Source organism: Bison bison, unplaced genomic scaffold, assembly GCF_000754665.1.
Source record: "Bison bison bison isolate TAMUID 2011002044 unplaced genomic scaffold, Bison_UMD1.0 scf7180017864217, whole genome shotgun sequence".
NCBI lineage: Eukaryota > Metazoa > Chordata > Mammalia > Artiodactyla > Bovidae > Bison > Bison bison.
Window position 1 is genome coordinate 4,337,903 of NW_011494789.1, and position 27,301 is coordinate 4,365,203.

At 37.1% G+C, this 27,301-nt stretch overlaps 1 protein-coding gene across 5 annotated transcripts in view; it reads left to right on the forward strand.

Annotated features, from left to right (window-relative positions):
- Positions 1–27,301, forward strand: part of PPP3CC (protein phosphatase 3, catalytic subunit, gamma isozyme) — an 85,630-nt gene that overhangs the window by 46,395 nt on the left and 11,934 nt on the right. For 3 of the 5 annotated variants that reach the window (XM_010845473.1, XM_010845475.1, XM_010845477.1), the window contains exons 5-13: positions 1,041–1,186; positions 3,818–3,957; positions 7,165–7,242; positions 7,478–7,572; positions 11,096–11,221; positions 12,154–12,225; positions 23,192–23,218; positions 24,106–24,187; positions 24,814–24,911. In XM_010845473.1, the coding sequence (XP_010843775.1) occupies positions 1,041–1,186; positions 3,818–3,957; positions 7,165–7,242; positions 7,478–7,572; positions 11,096–11,221; positions 12,154–12,225; positions 23,192–23,218; positions 24,106–24,187; positions 24,814–24,911 (864 nt within the window). The remainder of the gene's footprint in view (positions 1–1,040; positions 1,187–3,817; positions 3,958–7,164; positions 7,243–7,477; positions 7,573–11,095; positions 11,222–12,153; positions 12,226–23,191; positions 23,219–24,105; positions 24,188–24,813; positions 24,912–27,301) is intronic. The other 2 variants (XM_010845476.1, XM_010845474.1) reach the window with 1 other exon arrangement.

Consider the following 27,301-nt stretch of genomic DNA (forward strand, 5'->3'; position numbering starts at 1 on the left):
AAAGAGCATAGGACATAATTTGCTTAAAGTCCTTAAAAATCCTGAGCAAAAATATTATTGACATTTTATTGATGACTCCTAAAATTTCAGTTTCTATTTATATATTTTCAACACCACCAGAAAGGCTTTTTAGAACCAACAAAATTCTCAGACTCACGAGAGACCATGGGGCATGGGTGCTTGGCATCCATCCTAAAGAGCACAACCCAGGAAGGCAGTGCCAGGTATCCATTTTCAGGGAGCAGTCCTCTTGGGAGTACAGAGTACATGCCTCAGTCCAGAGGTTTCTTGCCTCTTGCCTTCCCTTTCCCCAGTCTGCTCCTAGTCACAGCGCAGGTGCAAGGAAACAGTATCCACACTGGACAGATTAGGCAGCCACCCTGCCTTAGAAACCTCATGCATCACAAGTGCCAGCATCACTTGTGAAAGCTTTATTGGCATAACTTTCAGGGTCCTACCAGGGACATACCTCATGAGTCACCGAACTCAGAGATGCCCAAAGCTGTAGCTTCCACCAGGTAATTGGGTGGGTTTCTCAGGGAGTACAGTGGTAAAGAACCCACCTGCCAATGCGGGAAATGTGGGTTTGTTCCCTGGGTCTGGAGGATCCCCTGGGGAAAGAAATGGCAACCGACTCCAGTATTCTTGCCTGCGAAATCCCATGGACAGAAGAGCCTGGCAGGTATAGACCATGGGGTCAGAAAGAGTCGGACATGACTAGCAACTGAGCACTGAGGTGATTGGGTAATTTTTACCATAAACATCGTTGCCTAATGACACAGCTGATTACATTCACTTTATCAGGTTTCCAAGACAACAGAACCAGAAACTTAATCCAAGGTCACACTTGTCTTTAGAAAAAGATGGAGACTTTGTCTGCCCTTTATCCACAACTTTTCAGAAATATCTTTATAAAGATGATTTTTTTTTTTAATTTGCCTGCATTAAATGGCTTTGGAGTAGCTTTATAATCATCTGGCCTGTATCCTTTCTCAGGTATGATAAATTCTGTTTCTCTTCCTTTGTTTTTCCTTTAATAGGTCGAATCAAATATTCTGAACAGGTGTACGATGCGTGTATGGAAACATTTGACTGTCTTCCTCTTGCTGCCCTCTTAAACCAGCAGTTTCTGTGTGTACATGGAGGAATGTCACCTGAAATTACTTGTTTAGATGACATTCGGAAAGTAAGTAAGCATTCGTTAGTCTCGTGGAGTAAATATGCTTTTAATTTCGTTTTTTATTGCAGTTAACTAATATGTCTTTATTGCTGAAAAAATTAAATATGGATAACTAAAAGTAAGAAAAACAAATCACCAGTGATCTTTTATTGGGCAGCAGCTTCTATTAACATCTTTCCTGTGTATCTTCCAGTAAATGTCTAATTTTTAACAGAACCTGGCTTTTACAAACTAGAAACATAACATATTTTGAGTATAGTCCTGAAACTTTAAATTATGTTGCAATAAGGAAGGAAGGGATGACAGAAGATAAGATGGTTGGATGGCATCACGGACTCAATGGACGTGAGTTTGCAGTCCATGCAGTCACAAAGAGTCAGACATGACTGAGTGACTGAACTGAAGGAAGGAAGAAAACCAGGGTTCTAATCCCTTTTCTGCCATTAATTATGTGATAGTGAAGTGAAAGTGTTAGTCACTCAGTTGTGTCTGACTATGAGCCAATGGACTGTAGCTCAACAGGTTTCTCTGTTCATGGAATTCTCCAGGCAAGAATACTGGAGTGGGTAGCCATTCCCTACTCCAGGGGATCTTCCTGACCCAGGGATTGAACCTGGTTTACCTGTATCGCAGGCAGATTCTTTACCATCCGAGCTTCCAGGGAAGCCCCCATTAATTGTGCAACCCATAGCAAATCACTTAACCTCTTAGATTTTCTTCTCTGTAAAATGAGGAAGTTGAAATGAATGGGCTGAGGACTCTTCAGCTGTGAAATTCATTGACTTTGACTTTTTAGATGATAGAGTTTAATTGCTACACTTGCCTTAGTTGGTAATCATGATTTTCAGGATTGTGTATATTCATGACTGAAAAAAGGCAGTCAGTCTTTTCCAATTATGTTGCTCTGCATCATCACCTTCTCTCCCCTGCCTTTGCATTCTCTTGTTGTTTAGTTGCTAAGTCATGTCTGACTCTTTGCAAACCTGTGGACTGTAGCCCACTAGGCTCCTCTGTCCATGGGATTTGCCAGTCAAGAATACTGGAGTGAGTTGCCATTTCCTCCTCCAGGGAATCTTCACGACCCAGGGAGCAAGCCGGCATCTCCTGCATTGGCAGGAAGATTCTTTATCACTGAGCCACAGGGAAGCCCCACAACAGAATATTATGAATAGCTATATACCAACAAATAGGGCAACCTAAAAGAAACAGACAAATTTTTAGAATCATACAAACTTCCAAGACGGAACCATGAAGAGAGGTATTCTCTTACCTCTCTTACACAGGTATGGAAACTAAAAAATTTTCTGTTTGGAAAACTATTTTCTCTGACTTAAAGTTACTATTCTCAGGGTAAGAGGGTAGTAACAATGCACAGCCTTTTCTGCTGCCTTGTTATTAAATAAACAGCTGGTAGAGAATCCTCCTGCAATGCAGGAGACTCCAGTTCAATTCCTTGGTCAGGAAGATCTGCTGGAGAAGGGATAGGGTACCCACTCCAATATTCTTGGGCTTTCTTGATAGCTCAGCTGGTAAAGAATCTGCCTGCAATGTGGGAGACTTGGTATTCAACCCCTGGGTTGGGAAGATCCCTGGAAAAGGGAATGGCTACCCACTCTAATATTCTGGCCTGGAGAATTCCATGAGCTATATATAGTCCATGGGGCCACAAAGAGTTGGACATCCTGAGCAACTTTCACTTCCACTGTTTTACATAGTGAATCTCAAATTTTACAATTCTAAATCAGTTGTGTTCATAAAAAGCTCCCCTTTCATTTAGTAGGGGTCCTTTTCTTGGCATTCAGCTCGCCTAGTTGCTTGGTGCATGTGGTTTCTTTTGTTTCTTTGTTTTCATTTGTTAACTAAAGCACCAGTGATTAGAGGCTTCAGTTAATAACTTACGGTGAAATGCCTCCACTGCAGAGAATGGAAAGGATGAAACCTTTTGCAAAAATCCCCCCTAGAACTAGCATTCTTTAAAATAAATCTCCACCGGAATGAGATAAACAGTGAACAGAGCCACTGAAAAACCCTTGCTGCTCTCATGGTAACCTGGACTCACCTAGGCAATTGAAATAAACATTACAGAGTCTTTCTCATAAATAGTATGTTTCTATAGTGATGGACTTCACATTCAAATTAAATGAGCACCATTTTTAAGATGAGGATGTAAGGGGGTCCTTTTCTACCATAGGGATATAGATATTAATTAAAATTTATTACCAAAAACTAGTAAAAACTATGCATGTAAATTTATTAAATGTTCATTTTCATACTAAAGGAAAATTCTTTAGGGGTTACCACCCACTCTCCTATTACAGTCTTATGATTGGAAGGGTCTTTTTTGACTTCTACCAGGGCTTCCCCGGTGACTGAGCAGTAAAGAATGTGTCTGCAATGCAGGAAACTAAAGAGACGAGGGTTCAGTCCCTGGGTCGAGAGATCCCCAGATGGAGGGCATGGCAACCCACTCCAGTGTTCTTGCTGGGAAATCCCATGGACAAAGGAACCTGGCGGGCTACAGTCCATGGGGTCATAAAGAGTCGGACATGGCAGAAGCGACTGAACATGCACATACAGTTTCCAAAAGCTCTTTTGCTTTCATGATTTCTCTTCTTTTGGCTTTTGCGTGTCTTCTAGTTAGACAGGTTTAAAGAACCTCCAGCCTTTGGGCCAGTGTGTGACCTGCTTTGGTCTGATCCCTCCGAGGATTATGGCAATGAAAAGACCTTGGAACACTATACCCACAACACTGTCCGAGGGTGCTCTTATTTTTACAGGTAAGCTAATCCTCAGTTAAGATTAGATGGGGAAATAATGGAAACAGTGAGACACTTTATTTTGGGGGGGCTCCAAAATCACTGCAGATGGTGACTGCAGCCATGAAATTAAAAGACACTTGTTCCCTTGGAAGAAAAGCTATGACCAACCTAGACAGCATATTAAAAAGCAGAGACATTACTTTGCCAACAAAGGTCCATGTAGTCAAAGCTATGATTTTTCCAGTAGTCATGTATGGATGTGAGATTTGGACTATAAAGAAAGCTGAGCACTGAAGAATTGATGCTTTTGAACTATGGTGTTGGAGAAGACTTGAGAGTCCCTTGGACTGCAAGGAGATCAAACCAGTCAATTCCAAAGGAAATCAGTCCTAAATATTCATTGGAAGGACTGATGTTGAAGCTGAAACTCCAATACTTTGGCCATCTATCAAAGAACTGACTCATTGGAAAAGCCTCTGATGCTGGGAAAGATTGAAGGCGGGAGGAGAAGGGGATGACAGAGGATGAGATGGTTGAATGTCATCACCGACTTGATGGATGAGAGTTTGAGCAGGCTCTGGGAGTTGGTGATGGACAGGGAAGCTTGGCGTGCTGCAGTCCATGGGGTCACAAAGAGTTGCACAAGACTGAGTGAGTGAACTGAACTGAATCCTCAGAAAATTACTTAATATACTTTATGAAAATATTTTTAATTGCATATTTGGCATCTTGAATCTGTGTCATTCAGGGACATCTACTTAATTTTTTGCTTAATAAAAGGAAGAAAATGCTTTTCTTCCTTTGCTTGTTTTGTTTTTTATACTTTATTAAGTGTTATGCCCTAATAGGTGTAATATACCAAACACAATTGAACACACTATCTTGTAGTGCTTAAGTGTTGTTGTCTGACTCTACATGATCTAGATTATTTGTTCCCAAACATCGTATATTGGATTCTTGAAAAATAAAGATTTCTTGGCTCTTCTTTCAGAGATTCTGGTTCAGTAAGCCTGCGACAAGGGAGTCCTGTTATTTTTTAAAAAGCGCTCTAGCTTTTGAAACTGCTGGTATTGGCAAAGATATAAAAAGAACAGGACATTGTGAACTAAGCCCAGGACATTTCCTGGAAGTTGATTGTTGTCTTAAATCTCCCATGTGAGCTTTCACTGTGCTTTGCCACTCCAAACTAGGGAGGTTCAGGGAAGTTTGAAGCCTACTTTTTTTTTTTAATTCCAATATTTTATTCCAATAAATAATATCTGTATTTAGTAACCTGGAAATCTCTGATAATTGTTAAGATAATGCATTCATTAAATGAAATCTACACACAAAAAGAAACCTCAGTTTTGCCATAGTTTTAACATTCTTCTAAGTAACTTTTTCATTCTATTCTGCCAACTTTAGCAGTGACTAATATGATGGAATCATTTAAATTTTTACTTCTCTTTACATTGCTTAAAATAAAGAACATAAAGCTTTTTATCTTTAGGAGAATATAAATTGGTACAGTTTCTATGACAGTCAGCTTGACAATATCTCTCAATTATAAATGGCCTTGGCCTTTATTCCAGAATTTCTACTTCTAAAATGTAATCCTTTGGCTATTATCATTCATGATCTTCGATCCTCATTATTCATGAATTCTGCTTTGCAAATCTGCCTGCTTGTTTTTATTTGTAACCCCAGAGTCAGTAGTCTCAGCAATTCCAGTCACTCACAGACATTCATGTGTACAGAGCAATGGAAAATTTGGGTCACCCATTGCATGTTCCCACTGAGGTTGAAGGCACAGTTGCTCTGCCTTCTTATTTCAACTCTCACACTGTAAGCAAGTATTTTTTCCTGTGCTCTATTTAGTGAAACATTTCCCACATTTTTGTTGGTGTTTTGCTGTCTAAAATCACCCCAAGCATAGTACTGAAGTGCTGTCTGTTGTTCTTATGTGCCAGAAGGCTGTGGTGTGTTAGATAAGTTTCATTCTGGAATAAGTATGGCACTATTGGCCATGAGTCTCATGTTAATGAATCAACACTATATCTTAAATCAGATGTCTTTGCACAGAAACACAATAAAACAAGGTTATGTGTCGATTGGTTGGTGAAAATGTTGTGACCAGAGGCTCGCTGGACCCTAACCATGTATTTCCCCTAGGAGTAGTGGTTCAGTGTTCTGTCATTAAGTTTTGCAGCAACTTTATATAGAACATAGCTACTGCAAGTAATGGGAATCCACTGTACTTGAAAATGTGTAAAATGCATGTGCAAGGTTTTTGCTTCCTGCATTGTTTATGCTGAAGGATTTCAAACAACCTAAACATTCAATAGAAGACTAGTTAAATAAATGGTTGTACATCCCGACAAAGGAATATACCAGATGATGCAATGAGAATATTATTTTTTTTAATGAAGAAAAGAAAACAAATCCTTTATATGCTGATTGGAATAATCACTAGTATAAAGTGAAGAAGAAAAAAGAGACCTACAAAAAAGCTATGTGTACGATGGTAACATGATAACATTTCTTAAAGGGGGCTATGCATGTGTATGTGTATAATTGCTTGAAATTGAGTAAAGTATCTCTGAAGGGGTCTCAAAGAAATCACGGACATTGGATGATTCCAGGGTAACTGGAAGATAGAGGTAGGCTGGAGGGAGATGTTTCACTGTAGAACTTTTTGTATCTTTCCATTTTATACCACATGAATAAATGTGCAACCTGTTTTAAAACTTATTGGACATAATAAGAAACAAAGACTAAACCTAAAGTAAATAATTAACACTTGGATAATTCTGGGATAATTTTGTATCCTCTGTTGGGATTTGCCATTCAGAAAGCACCTGTTCAGTTGTTAGTACCTACCACACACACATGGCGTGCACACACTGCTGTGGTATTAATACTTTTTTAATATCAAGATACCAAGAAAAGTTTTCATGTTGTATTATTATTGTTATGAGTTTTATGGGTTAAAGAAAAAAATTAGAAGGTAGGGGAGCTCTCCTTCTGTCCCAGGTTGTCCGTTATGTACGTCCTTGATCTGGAATGAGGTGTATCAGTGACATGGGAAAACAAGAGTGATGATTGCTAAGCTATTAATAAAAGTTCAGTGGTAATGAAAACCTGTAAGTTTAAAACAGATTCATTTCATCTTAATTTTTCCCCTGCCTCCTATTAAAAGACAAGTGTCTTCATTCTGAATTTATGTTTTCTAATTTTCTTTTACAGTTACCCTGCAGTTTGTGAATTTCTGCAGAACAATAATTTGCTCTCAATAATCAGAGCCCATGAAGCCCAAGATGCCGGGTAAGTTATATCAAAACTGTACCAGGGCTTCCCTGGTAGTCCAGTGGCTAAGACTCCGTGCTTCCACTACAGGGGTTGTGGGGTCGATCCCTGGTTGGGGAAGTAAGATCCTGCTGACTGTGTGGCACGGCCAACAACAAGAGCAATAATAAGCAAAACAAAACCCTGAACCCAGCAGCACTGCACAGTTGCTTCTTTTAATATCAAGACAGACGGGCTGCCATTTCTCTTCTAGGTATCGAATGTACAGGAAGAGCCAAATGACGGGCTTTCCATCGCTCATTACAATTTTCTCTGCACCCAATTACCTAGATGTCTATAACAATAAAGGTAAAGGAGACCAGCGATACTTGAGTTTGAATTTGTGAGTAAATGTGAGCTCTAGTTTAATCATATGTTATGTGCATAGGTAATTTTTAGAATATATTTGTAAATTTTAAATAAGAAAAAAAAGTCTTAATTGAAACAAAGGCCAAGAAACTTAGATTTAGGCTTCTGTTTAGTTTTCATCTCCTAAGGACTTGGGGACTCTCTGTGATTATAAGTAATGATTACAGTAGGTTTAATTGTACCATTGAATCAAAATATAAGAAGAAATACACTACTTCAGGTTGAAATTAAAACAGCATAAATTATTGGTTTTGGTGAATCTAATTTGTTTATAACAGTCCCTCAATAAAATGTCACTATTTAGTGTTTTAATGTCTATTATTAAGCTGTTTTTGCTCTTGAAAAATGATGTAGTTAGAATGAATACTGTACCAAAAAGTCAGAAAAATCTTCGTTTAGTCCAAGCCCTGCTCAAAACTAATAGTGTGATTTTAGGAAGTCGCATAGCTTTCTTAACCTCAGTTTGCCATTAAAAAAAAAAGAGATTTGGATATACACTTGCCTTTTGATCCAGAAATTGTACTTTTAAGGCTTTCTTGTAGTCGTAGTCATTTTTTTTTAAATTTTAACTTTTATGATCCCTAGTTGATAAGTTTGTATCAGGACGATCTTCTACCTAAAAGCCTCTTCTGTAACATGCCTCTGTAACTGTTTTGTTGTTGATAAAGTATGACTATAAAATAATAGAACTTTTAAACAAACATGCCAGAACAAATATATCCAAGTGAGTATTGTCCCTTCAAAGTAGTTACCTTGGGAGCTTATACCCTTATTCCAACAATGCTGCCATTGTTCAAAACATTTTTGGAACTCCTCTTTTGGCATTGCCTTCAGAGTCTGCGACACATTCTTTTGATTATCCTCAGTGATGGGAAATCTTCGTCCTTTGAGGGTGGATTTGATTTTTGGAACAGCCAAAAGTCATTCGGAGTCAAGACTGAGGACCAAGGTGAGTGATCAAGCTAGATGATACCATTTGGGGTCAGGAACAAGGTATGATTATAAGGTAATGAGACTGATTTTCCTTGTGTTGCTTATAAAATGGCTCTGGAGGTAATTCCAAAAGAAGAGTTCCAAAAACATTTTGAGTAATGGCAGCATCTTTGGATTAAACATACGGTAAGGCAGCAAGGTACACTGATAAGAGCACTGAGAGCTAGGAGGCAAAAATCCTCGTCTAGTCCTGCTTCACTTTTAAATTCACAATTAATAAGATACTTAACTTCTCTGAGCCTCAGTTGATCTTAAATAAATGTCACATAGGCTTGTTGAAGATAAGTTGGAATAATCAAAATGAATATTAAAAGCATTGGTCAGACTATAAATTGCTACACTGCTGTAACATCCTACTGTTATTGTGCCTGGTGTGATTACATCAAAGGACCACACTCATCTGATATATAAGGTCTGGTGTGTTTGTCGTTGATGGTTTCTTAAGTCTCATTACTTTATAGTCATATCTTGTATATGCAGTTGGGGAGAGAAGTGTAAAAGAGGTCCATGGTATACTTATTTCCTCTATTTCAAAGTCAACTATGAAATGGCACATCTCATTTCAGTCTGATTTGGATCAGTTATCTCTGGATGTCCTTAGTGACATGCTGTCCATTTTTAAAAGGCATTTCTTTGACTTAAATTCTCTTCCAGTCTTATATTTTTGCTTTCCTTCTCATCATTCTTTTCTGAGTCTTGGCTCTCCTTCAATACTCTGCTTTTCCCTAAGTCCATTCTTTATTTCCCTTTTTCTAATAGAAACTTAGTTTTTGTTTTTGTTTCCTCCCTTCTGAATGGTATGTGCCACTCATGTTGTCAGACTTCCTCAAGGACAGTCTGTCCCTCACCCTCCTATCTGTGATGAAGACTTTCCCTTCTTACTCCCTTTATTAACCTTGCTATTAAAGTGTCTATTGATTGTCTGGTGGATTTATCAGTGTGCTAAGCTAAAACATGTCATCTAAATCAGCAATCACTTTACTAGCTTAACTAACTGCCAGCTTGTTCTTTGCCTCATTCTAATCTGGTCTTGTTTTGATCATTCCATTAGTAAACTATTTTAGAGTCGCAGTTGAATCTGAGTTTTTTGTCGGCCTTGACTTATCCTTTACCTTGCAACAATCTTGTTTTCCTTGGTCATTTCTTAACCTTTTAGGGGGGATGGGGGAGGAAGAAAATGTGGCATCTAAAATAATCTCTAGTGATGCTTAATTATTCCTCTTGAAGAAGATGACTCTGTCCCCCTTTCCATCTTTTTCTGTTGCTTTTCTTTCTTGCATATTCTTTAAACTTACTGGTATGAACAGACATTTTTTATCAATAGTTCTACTGGTTACGTGAAAGACCCCTAAGTCATGATTTTTAAAGATCTCTATTTCTATTTTTGTGTCCACCTTCCATCTCTTTTTCTTGTGTAGATTGAGGGAATTGTTCAATATTTATATACTCATCTAACTTAAAATACATATACATGAAAATAATGGGACATGTACATTGTACCAGTATTAGAAGCTTCTTAAAAGCTGAAAATCCTGTTTTCATATATTTACTTAATAATCTGTGGTAAACATTTTAAATATTCAGTGACTTAGAAATTTGAGAATACTAGGCTATCTATAATAAGCAAAGAGACAGGAATCAGGAGATGACTCACACCTGTCATTTCCAGTGAACTATTGTACCCTATTCTATTTATGATCATAGTAAGAATAATTTAAGAGAATAAGGCAAACCACATTACTTTGCTGGTGATGCAAACTAAGGGATTGGATTTTTAAAAAATTTTAAGTATAAAGAAAATCAGTTTGGTACCAAAGTGTGTATGTGCGCAATATATGTATATGAACTGGTTAATATTAAACATTTAAAGTGTGAGCAATATACTGACTGTGTATAGGAGAGATGGGCAATTTTTTATTCACATATTGTATGGAGAAGTGATTTAATCTACTTTGAACCTTGTTAAATTGCTCCAAGTTTACCATCTATCTGTATTCCCTACTATGAATTAATAACTGCTGTTATAAACTCCTAGAGAGTTTATAAAATCTTTGGCCCTGGCTAATGACTAGGAAAACAGGCTGTGTTCATTTAATGAGAAATGTTTGCCCTCAAAGGAAAGTTGTAATTGTAACCATTTGGCCTACAAAGGGAAATCATGATGAAATTTTTCTCATGTGGAATCTGAGATTTCTATAGATAGTTACCATGCAAGACCTTTGAAGTCTCAGAGCTGAAGTTTCTTTTGTACTTTTATTATATGAGCTCTTCAGGTAACTTTGTTCGTTGGGTTAATTCTTAGAAGAATGAACTGTGTACAACATGCTGTAAGACTTTCCATGTGTCCTAAATTGATAAATGGAAAGTCAGTTCCTGAAATCTGGGTAGTAGGTACACAGCTGTATCCAGTATACCATTTACCATGTCCTGTTCCTCTGTGCCAGATATTTCTCTTCTTTTTCTGTTTTAGCTGCTGTGTTAAAATATGAAAACAACGTCATGAATATCAGGCAGTTTAACTGTTCTCCACACCCCTACTGGCTTCCAAACTTTATGGATGTTTTCACGTGGTCTTTGCCTTTTGTCGGGGAAAAAGGTAAGAGAACTAAGACAGAGGGACCACCAGTTATCCTAACTAGTGACACCCTCCTACTTGCCTGCATTCCCTGATGGTTCAGAAGTGTTTTTCTTAAAGTTATCAGAAGGGTTTTCTGTTTTCACTGTTCTCTACAAAGACTTTTAAGTGGCGCTTAATTGGATTTTAAATTATAATTCTAGTTGATGATGATTTTCTTATTCTAAGTATCAATTTAAAATAGCTGTCCTTGTATGATCAAGATGTTAGAATAACATAAGTAACGGTAAAATAACCTTTCCTTCAGTGATAAAGAGATTTAAATGGGAAGATTTATCCTTAGAATTCTATTTGTGCATCTGTACAAATAAACTTCTCAGGTGGCACAATGGTTAAGAATCCTCCTGCCAATGCAGGAGATGCAGGTTTGATCCCTGGGTCGGGAAGATCCCTGGAGCAGGAAATGGCAACCCGCTCCAGTATTCCTACCTGGAAAATTCCATGGACAGAGGCATTTGGAGGGCTACAGTCCGTGGAGTCATAAAGAGTCGGACAAGAGTGACTGAGCACCAGCAGATGAGCTATGCAGATATATAAGCCTGTCGTACATAGGCCTGGTGGCTTACTTTCTTTGTAAAATGGGAGGAAATCTTCTCCTGTGTGTATCAGTGTAGAAAAGGTTCTGGCAGCAGTCTAAAATGAAATCAAGTTGTTAAGCATTAGAATCTTCAAAGACTGTACTTTAACTGGAACAAGTAATCTCCCCCAAATCTGTATAAACTTGAAGGTCTGCATTTAATGCTGCTCCTTAAGCCACTCTGAATAGCAAAACAATCAATCATTTTTATCTGTGTTTATTTAATATATATATATTTATTTATATATCCACATCCTTTTAGAGAAAGTGCCTTATTAATTATACAAATTTTGGACTATTTTGTCTTATCATCTAGTTACAGAGATGCTGGTTAACATTCTCAACATATGCTCTGATGATGAATTGATTTCTGATGATGAACTTGAAGGTAAACTTGCCTTTTCCTTCTCTGAACTAGAAATGAAGCACTTTTGGTTTGGGTTTTAGTTTGTTTTGGAGAATTTTTCTTTGCCTTATTAAAAAATAATTATGTTTGTTGTAGAAAAGTAAAATTCGAAAAATACAGGAAGCCATAAATAAGGGGAAAAAGTCACCAGCAATCCTGCCATCTCATAGTTCCCACTGTTAACATCGTGATATAAATACTGTTATTAGCATCTTTTTTCTCCTCTTTTTTTCTTTTTAACAAAAATAAAGTCATGTGATAGCATCACATACATTTACTGGTATTTTTGTAGACTAATTTTCAATGGCTACATAGTTGTCCATGTTGATTGTTCTTTGTTATAACCAATCCTCTGCTGATGGATTTTGAATTTTTTCCAACTTTTTTCTTTTAAAACTTCACAGTTTTGAAAATTTTTATAGATAAATCCTTGCATATTCTGTCCAACAATCAACATTTCTTATATGCCTTATATGCTCCTAGAACTGTGTAGTTCCTTGCTCTCGATAAGCTTGTATTCTTGTGGTGGGAAAGACAAACAATAAAGTCAAATGTTGACATGTGGTATGAAAGAAAGAAAAGTACTATTAGGAAATGAAAAATAATACTTTCTTGATTATTTCCATAGGATAGATTTCTAGGAATTGAAAATCTGTGTCAGTTAGCACTTACAATTTTATTTAGACGCAGATAACCTGGAAGGGCTGTAACAGCTTACATTTTGCATGTGCAGCACATAGCTCACAGTGCTCTCGTACATGCTGCTTATTTTAATTTTTATAGTCTGGTGTTTTTTTAATTTAAAATTTTATTTTTATGATGACTAATGAGCGTTTTTTCTTGTGCTTACTGACCTCTTTTAGTTCTTTTTTTCTTTTTTGTGAGTTGTCAATTCATGCATTTCCCCCACTTCTGTACTGTTATGTGCTTGTTTGTTTTTATTATTCGCCTGAGAGATTTTTATATAGTTATATTTTGTTTATGTAGCCAAGTTGTTTTTTTTTTCCCCTAGTAATTTGTGGGAGGTTTGATTTTAAAGATAGATCCTAACTCACCTGAGAACGCAGGAGATTCTGAAAAGATGGTGGCGCCTTAGCATAAACCTCTGACTGCCTCATTCTCTCCAAGCTTATACTAAGGTGATTCACTCAGCTGTTAGCATGAAGTATCCTTGTTGTGAAGAAAGCCCAGCTTACTTTGAGAATATAGACGAAAGTCCTGCACATACTTATGCTTCAGATTCCATGTTGAAGGTGCAGAGCAGATGGAGCATAACTATGTTTACCTTTATGAATGGGATAGGAGATCACTGCAGGGAACCAGTTCTTGTGAAAATAGTGCAGCCAAGTGAAAATTAAAACAAAGAATTCAAGTTAGGAAAGGATGAAATATGTAAGAAATAGATCTAGTAAATTTTGTATTTTAATCTAAGTGAAAATTATTGTGAACTCTCTTGTATGTATTAACAGTATTATATGTATCCTTGATTATTGTAAGAATAAGATTCCTAAATTATACCAAAAATTATATATGGGAATATTTATCAAAGTATCATATATAGTAGCAAAAGATTCAAACATCACAGTATCCCTCAGTGGAGAGCTGGGTAAGTCAATTATGATATATCCATATGGTAGATTCTCAACATGGAGTTAGATTATTTCCTTGCGGTAAGCCTCCTTTCCTTCCCACTTCTCTTCTAGTTAGTTCCTATTCAACTTATTGCCACTTTGTCATGGAAGGTATTTCTGATCTCTCAGACTAGACCCAACACACTCTTCACGTGTTCTCATATCAATGGTGCTAACTTCTTAGCATTTGATAGAGTTACAATTTTGCATTTATTTATACTGTTAATATATGTGTATTATTACAAGTCACTCAACAGGGACTTGAGTGATGAGGACAAAATTAGTTTTTGCTTACCATTATCACCTCAAAACCAAGTAGAGTAGGTAAATGAACATAGTAGGTAAATATTTGTTGAGTTAGATTGAATGGTATGAAGTACAGCCATTAAAAAGTGAAAAAATGAAGTAGAGCTATTGTTGCTGATATGGAAAGTGTGTTAGATATTAAGTACAAAAGTAAATGTATAGAATCTTCTCATTTCCTTTTTTTTTAACAAGGCATGTGGCTATAAACTGATACAGGCTTTAAAAAATTTTTTTTCTGAAGGGAAATGAAGAATAACCTTTTAGGGTAAGCTGGTGAATTGAGCATACTTATAAATCCATTCCTTCCTAAAACCACACTAAAACTACAATTTTGGTTTTATCCAAGTGATATAAAAGCTAAGGATTTTTGCTTTAATAATGCCAGACAGTTCAAACCAAGCCTGACTCTTAAGTAGAAAAGCTAGACAAAATATTTTAAAAAGTTGCTTCAGAGGCATTCAGAAAGCTAAGAAAGTGAAAAAGAATTACCAAGTAGAGATCTGGGGAAAAGCATACATCCAGAGAAGTAAGACATTTGGTCACATTTGGGGCTAATTTTCTCCTAAACACATTCATGAATTTCAAAAGAGGGGGCTAAGAGATTGACCAGCCCTCTTGAAAGAAGCTAAGAAAGTTGGGAGTTCATGACTTGTCAAAAATGGATAGAGTGGGTAAGCTTCTGCTCATTGGTTTTGGGCCCCTAAAGCTTGTATCTGTTAAGAGTAAGGGTGAACTAGAAGTATAATTCCCTGAAAGGGACTATCCTCAATCATTTCAGTCTCTGAAATTTAAATAAGGTAGTCTCAAGCATCTGGCAAAAGCAAACCTTTTCAGACTAAGATAGCATTATATAGAACCTTAAACTGCTGCAGTTTTTCAAATATAATACATGGCTCACAACCAAAAATAAGTAGATTCATGAGAAGACATAACAGTACAAACGAAAATGAGCAGAAAGAGTGAGAAATAAAAACAGACCCCTACGTTCTTCAGATGTTATCAGACCAAGCTTTAAAACAACTATGCTAAAAAATTAAACAACGCTATGTTCAAGAATGTAAAAGACTAAATTAAAAATTTTGGCAGAGAACTGTGAATTATAAAAATGGAATGTAGCAGAGCTGATAAAGCACCAAAAGAAAATTCTAAGAATGAAAAGTAAAAAAAACTTAACAGATGAATTAATAGAAGACTCAATAAAGCTAAAACAGAGAATAAATGAACTAGAATATAGGTCAGAAGGAACAACCTAGAATACATCACAGAGAGAAAGAATAAAATACTCAGAAAAAGTATGAGAGACATGGAAGACACAGTGAACAGGTATCAACTGTGTGTTTGGAATCAGTCCTAGAGAAGAGAGAGAGAGGATGGGGTACAACCAGTATTTGAAGAGATAATGGATAAAAGCTTTTAATACTGATTAGTTAAGCCGCAGATTGAAGAATCGCCAAAACCAAAGTAGAATAAATACAAAGAAAATAATATCTAAGTACATCACAGTAAAAGTGCTTCAGATGAAAGACAAGGAAAAAAAATCTTAACTGGACCAGGCTAAAGAAAAGATTACTTTCAAAAGAGAACAGTTAAACTGTCCATATATTCTTAATGGAAACAATGGAAGGAGGAAACCATGGACTAACATTTTTCAAAGCACTGAAAGATGATAATTGGTACACCTAGAATTCTATACCTAGCAGAAATATCCTTTAAAAATGAAGAAATAAGCACTTTTCAGGTATTCCTCCCTGTAAAAGCTACACTAAAAGAAATACCAGGAGACCCACACTAAGAATATTACTCGAACAGAAGGAAAATACCAGATGGAAGCTTGGAGAGTCAGGAAGAAATAACGAGAATAGTAGACAATACGTAGGTGAATAAAATGAATGTAGACCTTATTAAATAATAATGTTTTACTGAATTTAAATGACAATTAAAAGATATGACAGTAGTAGTTGGCAGTGGGATAAAGTGTGTGAGGACTTTATATTATCTGGGGAAGGTGGGGGGAAGTACCTGTTAACATTATATTTTGATAAGTAAGAGATGCATGGTGTAATATGCAGAGTAATTTTCAAGAAGAGAGAGGTTTTTTTTTAAGTGTGTAATCTTTAAATTATAGGGAAAGAAATGACTATAATAAAAAAATAGTCTAGATGGCAAGAAAGGAGGGAAGGTACGTATAATACTATGGCAAACGGGATAAATAAATGATGATAAATATGCCAGCAACTTCATTACATGTAAATAGATGAAAGATAGTCAGGTAAGATTAAACAAAGGAAAAAAATACTGTATGATGTTTTATAAGAGAGATAAAGCATAAAGACACAGAAAATTTGAAAGTAAAAGAAGAATATATTACTACTTTTATAAAAGAAGTAAAGAAAAGAAAGTAAAAGAATAATATTATATTACTACTAACCAAAGAAAAGCTGTTGTAGATAGATTAATATTACATGAAATAGGGACTTCCCTAGTAGTTGAGTGGCTAAGACTCTGTGCTTCTAGTTCAGGGTGCCTGGGTTTGATCCCTGGCCAGGGAACTAGGTCTCACATGCTACAGTTAAGAGTTCTCATGCTGTAAAAAAGATCATTGATCCCATGTGCTGCAACTAAGACCCAGCACAGCCAAATAAATAAATAAAAATAAATACTGAAAAATTACATGAAATAAACTCCAAAACAAAAAGATGAAAAATTTTTGTTTGTGTGAATTAGTGAAATGGCTTCATAATATATAAAGCCAAGATTAACCAAAGTACAATAAGAAATAGAAATGTCCACAGTGATAGAGAATTTAACAAATATTTTTCAGGGATTGGCAGAATAAGCAGACAAACAAAACTAAGAACGTTGTAGAAAATTAGAATGCAAATAATAAACTTGACCTACTGACTCAGTGGAGATGAATTTGAGCAAACTCTGGGAGCTAGTGCAGGACAGGGAGGCCTGGTGTGCTGTAGTTCATGGGGTCGCAAAGAGTTGGACACAACTTAGTGACATGAAATAGGGAAGTCCCTATTTCATGTAATATTAACACTCGACATAGAAAGAGAAAGCATCTAACATACCGACTATACCTTCTTTTCAAACACGCATGAATACTTACAAAACTTGACCTTTACAAGAAATGTTCTGGGTTAAGAGCAAGTTTCACATGCAAAGCATTAAAATCACAATGACTATATTTTGACAATATGCAGAAAAGATATGCTGCTGCTAAGTCACTTCAGTTGTGTCCAACTGTGCGACCCCATAGACAGCAGCCCACCAGGCTCCCCTGTCCCTGGGATTCTCCAGGCAAGAACACTGGAGCGGGTTGCCATTTCCTTCTGCAATTCATAAAAAGTGAAAGTGAAGTCGCTCAGTCGTGTCCGACTCTTAGTGACCCCATGGACTGCAGCCCACTAGGCTCCTTCGTCCACAGGATTTTCCAGACAAGAGTACTGGAGTGGCATGCCATTGCCTTTTCTGACAGATACGATATAAACCAATACAAAAAGATAACTAGAACACCACCATATTTTAGGAGATTTTAAAATATACTTAATAATCCAGCGGTCAAATAATAAATCAATTAAAATTTGAAAATAATTTGAACAGAAAATGAAAAGCAGTATACATTGAAACTTGAGGGCAGGCAGTGCACCAGACAGGTGTGGGTCTGGCATTGGAACCAGAATTTTAGCAGATGTTCGCTGGTTGACACCAGAGGAGAGGAACTGAGTTATACTTGACCTTAAAGCAGCTGGATGGTTAGAATTAAGTGAGAGAGATGCCATCAACAAGGAGTTCTCTTTCAGAAATTTTAATCAGGCATCTGGTTTTATGTCTCAAGTTACCTGCAAGCAGAGAAGATGAATCATTACCTAGAATGGTTCAATATGTACAAGGTCCAAGTGCCTCTCACCTCACATATCTGTGGGAGACTGACCAAAAGGGATGTGAAACTGGCTAATTTTGTTGAAAAAGCAACTGTTTCTGTGTGATTCCTTCCAAAATGCATGTAAAGTTTTATACACATATTAGCTGCAGTGTATTTTGAAGACAATTTACATGAACAAATTAAATTATAAATTTAGTTGACCTTTATATCACATTTTGTAAAATGAGTGCTTAAATACAGAATGATTTAAATTGAACAAAAATAAACAATAATGCTTGAGAGATGCATCTAACATCATACTTAGAGGAAAACTTACAGCCTCAAATGTATATGTTGGAAAAGAAGAAAGGTGAAAAATCAAAATCTGTCTCAAGAAGTTAAGAGAAAAAGGGGATAGCACATTAAACCTAAAGGGAGCAGGTGGAATGAAATAAAGAAGTTAAGAAAAGCATAAGAAAACAAAATGAAATACAGTATAGGGAATTTCCTGATGGTCCAGTGGTTAGAACTCTGTGCTTTCACTGCTGAGGACCTGGGTTCAATCCCTGGTCGGGAAAGTAAGATGCCACAAGCTATGCAGTGCACCCCTCAAAAACTAACTAAATAAATAAAATATAGGATAGAGGAGCAGTAAAACCAGAATGTACTCATTTCAATCAAATTGACAAATCCCTGATAAAAAAGACAAACATAACTGATGACAGAACTGAAGAAGAAGACAACATTCATTACCAATCCTATAGACATTAAGAAAATAACAAGAATAAGTTTATACCAGTAAAATTTAAAACTTAGACAAAATAGATTTCTAGAAAAATGTAACTTACTCAAATAACATGTTTGAAGATTTAGCATTCAGAATTCATTCAGGGTATACTAATGTAAGATATTAATAATAGTGGAAACTAGGAGAGGGTATATGGAAATTATCTATGCTATCTTAACATTTCTATACATCTAAAACTATTGAAAAGTAAAAAATATATATATGAAAAAATCAATCAACAGGGACTTCTCTGGCAGTTGAGTGGTTAAGACTCCATGCTCACAATGCGGGAAGCACAAGTTTGATCCCTGGTTGGAAAACTAAGATCCTGAATGCTGCAGGCATGGCCAAAAAAAATTTTTTTAATCAATCAATTAATGTAATTCACTGCATTAAGGGAAAAAATGGAGAAAAATCATTACCTCTCTAGGTGTAGAAATGGCATTGGATAAGATTCATCCTTCATTTACAATAGATCTCTTAAACTAGGTTTAGAAAGGAGTTTTTTAATCTGACAAATTTATCTGTGAAAACCTATAACAAATATCATATGTGAAATATTGAAAGCTTTCCTTAGTGGTTGGGAATAGACAAGGATGCCAGCTATCAAAACCTCTTTATAATATCTTATTAGAAGTCGTAGCCAGTACAGTAAGGCAATAGAAAGAAATACAAGGTATAAAGATTGAGGAGGAAGAAACAAAATGATCGTTATTTATAGATCGTGATTTATAGATTTATAGATTGTTATTTATATGATTATATATAGAGGCAATTTAAAAGTTTATAGATTATTTATTAGAATCAATAAACAGATGTAGCAGAGCTGCTGGATACAAAGTCAGAAAGCAAAAATCACTGTATTTCTATTTGCCAGCAAGAAACAAAATGAACTTTTTAAAAAGATACCATTGACAATATCATTCCTAGCAATAAATCTAACAAATGATGTGTAATACCTCTAAGCAACAAACTAAACCATTATTAGAGAAATTAAAGGACATCTAAATAAATAGAAAGAAATACCATGTCCATAGATTATTGGAAGACTCAATGTTATAAAGGTATGTTATTCTCAGATTGATCTGCAGATTCAATACAAAGTCAAATATTAACCATTTGACCCTAAAATTTATATGGAACTTCTAAGGGTAGTTTCTGAAATTCATACGGAAATATCTAAATCAAAGAAGAAAGTAACTGGAATTATTAGCTCAAGGACAGAGGAGCAGTGAAACAAAACAGATCCACGTATATACAGACACTTGATTTACACTAGAGGTATCTCTGTAGAGTAATAGGAAAATGATGATATTGGTATGGTTTGAGAAAAAAATTAAACCTAACTAACCCCTATTGTATTTTAAACCCAAGAATAAATTCCCAGATGGACTAACACATTCAAATATGATAGGCAGAACAATAAAGCTTCTAATATGTATTACATAGAATGCATTCATGACCTTGAAGTAGAGGAAAATTTCTTAAACAATACACCAAAAAACACTAGCAATATAGGAAATTATTGGACTGCATTAAAAATTAGAACTTGTGTTTATCAGAAGACTAAGTGTGTAAAGCGGAGAAGGCAATGGCTCCCCACTCCAGTACTCTTGCCTGGAAAATCCCATGGATGGAGGAGCCTGGTAGGCTGCAGTCCATGGGGTTGCTAAGAGTCGGACACGACTGAGCGACTTCACTTTCACTTTTCACTTTCCTGCATTGGAGAAGGAAATGGCAACCCACTCCAGTGTTCTTGCCTGGAGAATCCCAGGAATGGGGAAGCCTGATGGGCTCCCATCTATGGGGTCGCACAGAGTCGGACACGACTGAAGCGACTTAGCAGCAGCAGCAGCAAGTGTGTAAAGACAGCTACAGGGACTTCCCTGGTGGCCCAGTGGCTCTAGAACTCTGCACTCCCAGTGCCTGGGGGCCCGGCTTCTGTCCCTGGTCAGGGAACTTGATCCCACATGCTGCAACTAAGGAGTTCACATGCCCAACTAAGGATCCCACATACTTCAGTGAAGATAGAAAGCACAAATAAGACCTTTGGAGCAGCCAGATAAATAAATGTTTAAAAAAAAAAGACAAGCTACAGAATGGGGGAGGGTATTTGCTACACAACCAACAAACAGTTCACTTGCAGAGTATATAAAAAACTACAGATCAGTGAGGTGAGACTTGAATGAGCACTTCATAAAAGAGGATATCCAAATGGCCAATAAAAATAGGAAAAGTTATTCAGCCACAGTAGTCATTTTGAAAGTGCAGATTAAAACCACAATGGGTGATTCTGCATACCTACCAAAGTGGCTAAAGTTAAACATGAGTAACACCAAATGTTGACCAGAACGTATAGCAACAGGGATGCTCATACACTAAGTATAAATTGGTACATCCACTTTAGTAGATAATGCCAAACCATTATCCAGAGTTGAACGTATATATACCTTGTATCTGAGCAGTCTAACTGTAGGAGTGTACTTAGCAGAAATATGTGCAGCTGAGAAAAATACACCAGAATATTCATAGCAGCCGAGTTAGCCAAAAATTGGAATCAACCCAGATGACCACTGACAGTGAAAAGGATAAATAGATTGTGACATATTCTTATAGTGGAATTGTATACAATAATGACAGTGAACTACAGGAACAGAGGGAACATGGATGAATCTTAAAAACATAATGTTGAACAAGAGAAGCCGGACACAAAAATGCATTATTTGATTGTTCCAACGACATACATTAAAAATAAAATTAAAACTAGTGCTTGTGAATACATGCTTAAATGGTAAAACTATAAAGAAAGAGCAAGAAAGTGATTCCAATAGAAGTCAAGAGAACAGTTTTCTTTGGGAAGAGGGGGACTCTTAATTATTAGGAGGGGCCCAAGTAGGGGGAAATCTGTGGTGCTGACAAGGCTCTATTTATTGTCCTGGCTGGTTATTTGGCCATTTGTGTTTTAGTAAAAAGCACTGAGTCTGTCTTTGTTTTATGTACTTTTCTATATGTTTATCATACTTCACAATAGAGGTTTTTTTTTTACCAAAGTTATAAGCCTACAAAAATGTAGAGATTTTTGTAGGAATTTTGGAAGCCAGGAAACAAACGAATTAGTATTACTAACTTGGCTGATTCAAGAAAGCTGAAGCCTGGCTTAGTAATGGAGAATGCTGAGTTCAGCACAGAATTCTCAAAAAGCAGAGGAATTGCTAGACTGTGCCAGTTGTTAGAACTGGGGCCTATTGAGAAGAGGGAGATGGCCTCTAGCTAAAATAAGTAGAGCAGGTAAGAGATATTTGAAAGGCAGTTAAAGTCCTAGCTGTCTTTTCTCCCAAGACCAGAGGCTAATATCCAAAAAAGTAAACCAAAGAATTTCTGGACAGGGATACAGTTGAGGGCATCGATAACTTTGCCAAAAATGGGTAAATTAAGTGATCGCATGCATTCTCAGTGGGCTTCCTTGGTGGTTCAAAGAATCTGCCTGCAATGCAGGAGAGCCGGATTCAATCTCTGGGTCAGAAAGATTCCCCTGGAGAGGGAAATGGCTATACCCACTCCAGTATTCTTGCCTGGGATATCCCATGGACAGAGGCACCTGGCAGGCCACAGTCCATTGGGTCACCAAGAGTCACACACAGCTGAACAGCTAACACACACACAGGCACATGTGCCCACGTTTTCAGTACTGATACAGAAAATACCCTAAAAAAAGACACACCCCGATCACTCTGTGTACAGAAAGCTGCAAGACAGCAGTCAACCACCAACCAGTTCAGAAAGCTTTCCAGTCCGTCATTCTTAACAATGAGCAAACACCAAGGATTATGGGACTTCTCTGTAGAGTCTCTGAGACAACAGCATAAAACAGCCTAAGTGGATGAACTTGAGATTCTAAAGATATAAAATTTAAACATGGAAAAACTATAGTATCTCCAGAAGGAGGTGAGAAGATAATTGTGTCCATCATACAAAAACATGATGCTCCATTTAGAGATGCACCTGCTGTTCATTCTGTCCTTTGTTCATTGTTTTCAGCATTATTTGTTACACAAATAATATCTTTTTTCCTTGTCTGATTTTATCTTCATGATCTGTGGGGATAGAATATGTTGGAAAATAAGAGATGTGAATTCATTTAAAACTTTGAAGACTCCATGCAAGAAGTCTGTAATTTAATATTCTATCATGATACCAAGGATGTCTCTTCTGAGCTGATAAAGATAATAGCCTGCTTCTCTCATTGCATTTCACTTTGATTTTTTTTTTCTCTCTCTTCCATGCAAACTTAAATTTCTCTTCCCATATTTCTATTTCCATCTCCTTGTTTCTTGGTGTCTCTTCTCCCTGAAGATCACTACATTTCAAGCTTTCAGAAAGGTATCTGAACAGAATGTGCTACGAGCTTAATACTCGCTGTCTGTCTCATCACAGTCTATTAATTAGACTTTTTTAGTTATAGTTGAATAATTTCAGACAGGCCCTCCATCCTCCCTTTCTGTTTTAATGTTTACGTTTTCTCTGGCCCCTGCTGTGTGATCCTGCAGGATTTTGAGAGCTGGGTGGGTGAGGAAGGAGAGGCCACGTTTCTTAGTTTCTGACTTTTGAATGCGGCCACCTGATGCATGCCTGGACATTGACTTCTGGTGTGTGAGCTGTTTCCTAAATCTGGTATGAGAAAAGGCCACAGTCTTCTGTTAACTTTTTTGATGTTTTATAAAATACCTTACCCGTCATCCTCATTTGTACTGCACAGCTGTCTGTGGTTGGAAATAACTCACCAGTGTGTACGTGAGGATGATAGAATGAAAGCAGCTCCTGCTCAGTTCAGGAGAGCCAGCTATGTGCTGTGTTTCCATGTAGAAGACAAGTGCTTAAGTCATCCCTTGCCATTTGGCCGACCAAGCCCTGCATCGTAAGGTGGCCCACAGCATTCTCAAGAGATGTTTTTGCTGTAGTAGCAACTGTCTTTGTTTGTATGTATTTCCTTCTTCACTATGTTCTACCTTTCAGAAGCACCAGTAAGTTCCTACCTTCATAAATCTGCTCACTCTGTCCTTCTTGTGGCCCCTCCATTTTTTTACTTCATCTTTATTTTTTTCCCCTGCTCCTTAAAACTTCCTGGGTTTTTTGTTTGTTTAGACAAACTTTGGCCTTGATTTCTTTGTTTAAAACCATTTCTTTAACTTAGAAAGGCACTTCATCCTGCATTTTTTTAAACCTGTTAGCATATTCCTTTAACTCACATATTGTTTGTATTCTCTAAGGAGGCACTACAGTTCGCAAGGAGATCATCAAGAATAAAATCAGAGCTATTGGGAAGATGGCACGGGTCTTTTCAATTCTTCGGTAAGGAAAAGCCTTGTCATTATGGTGTGCAATAAAAATGTTTTGAGAGTGATTTAGAAGTTGATTTCAGATCGGTAGTTTTAGAATTGGAGTGTGGTATCAAAACTGTGGGTATTTGGGTTGAATGCAGATTGAATCAGTCCTACATGTTAAAGTGACTAGAAATAATTCTGGCAAACATTTATTTGGTGTGAGCTTAGATACAGTGTAGTGAATGTTAGTGATTTAATGTGGATTCTGGAGCTCAGTGGCCTCTGTTCACATCCTGGCCCTATATCTTCTCAGCCATGTGATCTTGTGCCTCATTTTCTTGGCCTGTAAAAGATAATAGCAGGATCTGCCTTTTAAGGTTATTTGGAGGATTAAATAGGGTAATATATGGAAAACATTAGATCAGCACCTGACTATTAAGTGGCTCTAATTTAAAAGCAGGGCCTGGCTAATTGCTTAAAGTTGGAATATTTACAGAAAACATCCCTTTTGGGGGTCAGGGAAGAGGTAGAAGAAGGAGTATCTATCCTCTATCTTTGTGCATCTTTTCTTGTCTTCTTTCAAGTATCTTTGTAGATACTAAGTGGTAGACACCCTGCATGGCATTAACCTGGGGCTTTGATCTTCTCTTGCAGGGAAGAGAGTGAGAGCGTGCTAACTCTCAAGGGCCTGACTCCTACAGGGACACTGCCTTTGGGTGTCCTCTCAGGAGGAAAGCAGACTATTGAGACAGGTAAGTATGAGCAATACTTCTTTCATGGAATGTGTGCTCTTATTATCCAGCATTCAGTGTCAAATTGGAAATTAAGGCTTCTTTCAAATTAATGGCACTGAAACAATTGAATATTCATCTCTGGAGGGGAGAAAATGGATTGCTCCTTCTCACCATATGTAAAAACTAAATCAAAATGTATTATAATTTAAGTGTAAAAGATAAAAAAAATAAACTTCCCAGAAAAAAACATGCAAAGTAAGCACTGAGGAAGATAAAATTTTAAATATGACACAAAAAGCACTAAAATTAAAAGAAAAAAATAATTAATGAGTTTCATTAAGATTAAGAATGTCTATTCACAGAAATTCATGACTAAAAAAGGGAAAAGACAAACTTTAAACTGGGATATTTTTGTAGTACATATGTCTAACAAAGAACTTACATTCAGAGTCTATAAAGAGCTGCAACTCCATAAGAAAAATACAAACAACTAATTTTTTTTAATGGTCAAAAAATTTTAACAGTACTTCACAAAAGAGAGTATCAAAATGGCCAAAAAGCATATGAAAATTTGATGCTTAAAAATGGATATAAAACCATGGTGAGATACCACTACACATCCTCTAGAATGGCTAAAATTTAAAAGTGTGACAGTATCAAGTGTTGGTGAGTTTGTGGAAAACAAGATATATTGCCAGTGCATTTGCAGATTGGTTCAGCCACTTCAGAAAATTGCTGGGCAGTAAATCAAAACATTTGTCTACCCTATAACCAGGCAATAAAAATAACGTTATGAATCTATGCAAAAACATTATGAATAAATGCAAAAAATATTCCACTTAATATTTATACAGTGGAGTATTACTCAACAATAAAGGTAACATCATGAATATATAAAAAAAACAGCACTATGAATATATGGTTGAATTTCATAGATACCATGTTTAACTAAATACACTAGATACAAAAGAGCACAGACTATTTGATTTGTATGATGTTCAGGAGCAGGCAGATGAACACTTCTGGGTGGGACCAAAGTGAGGGTGTGGGGCAGGGACTGGCAGCTCTGGCCACAACCATGATGAACACAGCCTCATGATGCCTTCATCGTGAGGAACGTGTTCCTGGGGCTTCGTCAGCTTCCTGGAGCCCTGGTTCATCCCTGAGGGTCCCGACTAGGGAGTTATCATCCCCTTGTTGATGACCGGGTCACTTAGCTGTTGTCTTTAGTCGTGAAGAGATACAAAATCACCTCAATACCCTGACCACCTCCCTTGATGCGCCTGCTTTGGCCATCCACTGCCTTAAATACTCACAGCACATTGGAACGTCTTACTCTACAGTGCAGTACCTGACCACCTCCCTTGATGCGCCTGCTTTGGCCATCCACTGCCTTAAATACTCACAGCACATTGGAACGTCTTACTCTACAGTGCAGTACCTGACCACCTCCCTTGATGCGCCTGCTTTGGCCATCCACTGCCTTAAATACTCACAGCACATTGGAACGTCTTACTCTACAGTGCAGTACCTGACCACCTCCCTTGATGCGCCTGCTTTGGCCATCCACTGCCTTAAATACTCACAGCACATTGGAACGTCTTACTCTACAGTGCAGTACCTGACCACCTCCCTTGATGCGCCTGCTTTGGCCATCCACTGCCTTAAATACTCACAGCACATTGGAACGTCTTACTCTACAGTGCAGTGCTATTTTCCCTGTCACTTTTTTCACCTTTTGATGAATTGTATACCTACCTAATGTAAACTGTACAAACTCCATAAAATGTTTGTGTGCTCTGCTGGGATAGAAAGACACTGATGCTGGGAAAGATTGAAGGCAGGAGGAGAAGGGGATGACAGAGGATGAGATGGTTGGATGGCATCACCGACTCAGTGGACATGAGTTTGAGCAAGCTCCAGGAGTTGGTGATGGACAGGGAAGCCTGCAGTGCTCCAGTCCATGGGGTCGCAAAGAGTCAGACACAACTGAGTGACTGAACTGAACTGAGACAGAAAGTGCTGTTCTTGGGGGGAGAGCCTAAAAATATTAAATAAGGAAAGAAAAAAAAGGAAGTGCTGTTCTAGAAAAAAATACAATTAAAAAATAATAAAATGGAAAAATAAAAAGTACTGTTTTTCTCAGAAAAATACATGACTGTCTCTGTGAAACCTGTGGATCTGAAGGCTGATTCTGCGTACTCACTACATGAGCATCAACGAAGGGTTTAAGAACTGTTACAGGATAGTGGGGCCACCAATAGAAGAACATACTCAGAAGGAAGATCTGTCCCACCAGAATTATGCCTAAATATATTTTCAGGATGAATTTACTTCTGCTCTCTTCTGGAATAAATTATTTTTCTGCTTTAAAAACAACAACAACTGGCAGACTCATAAATAGTAAA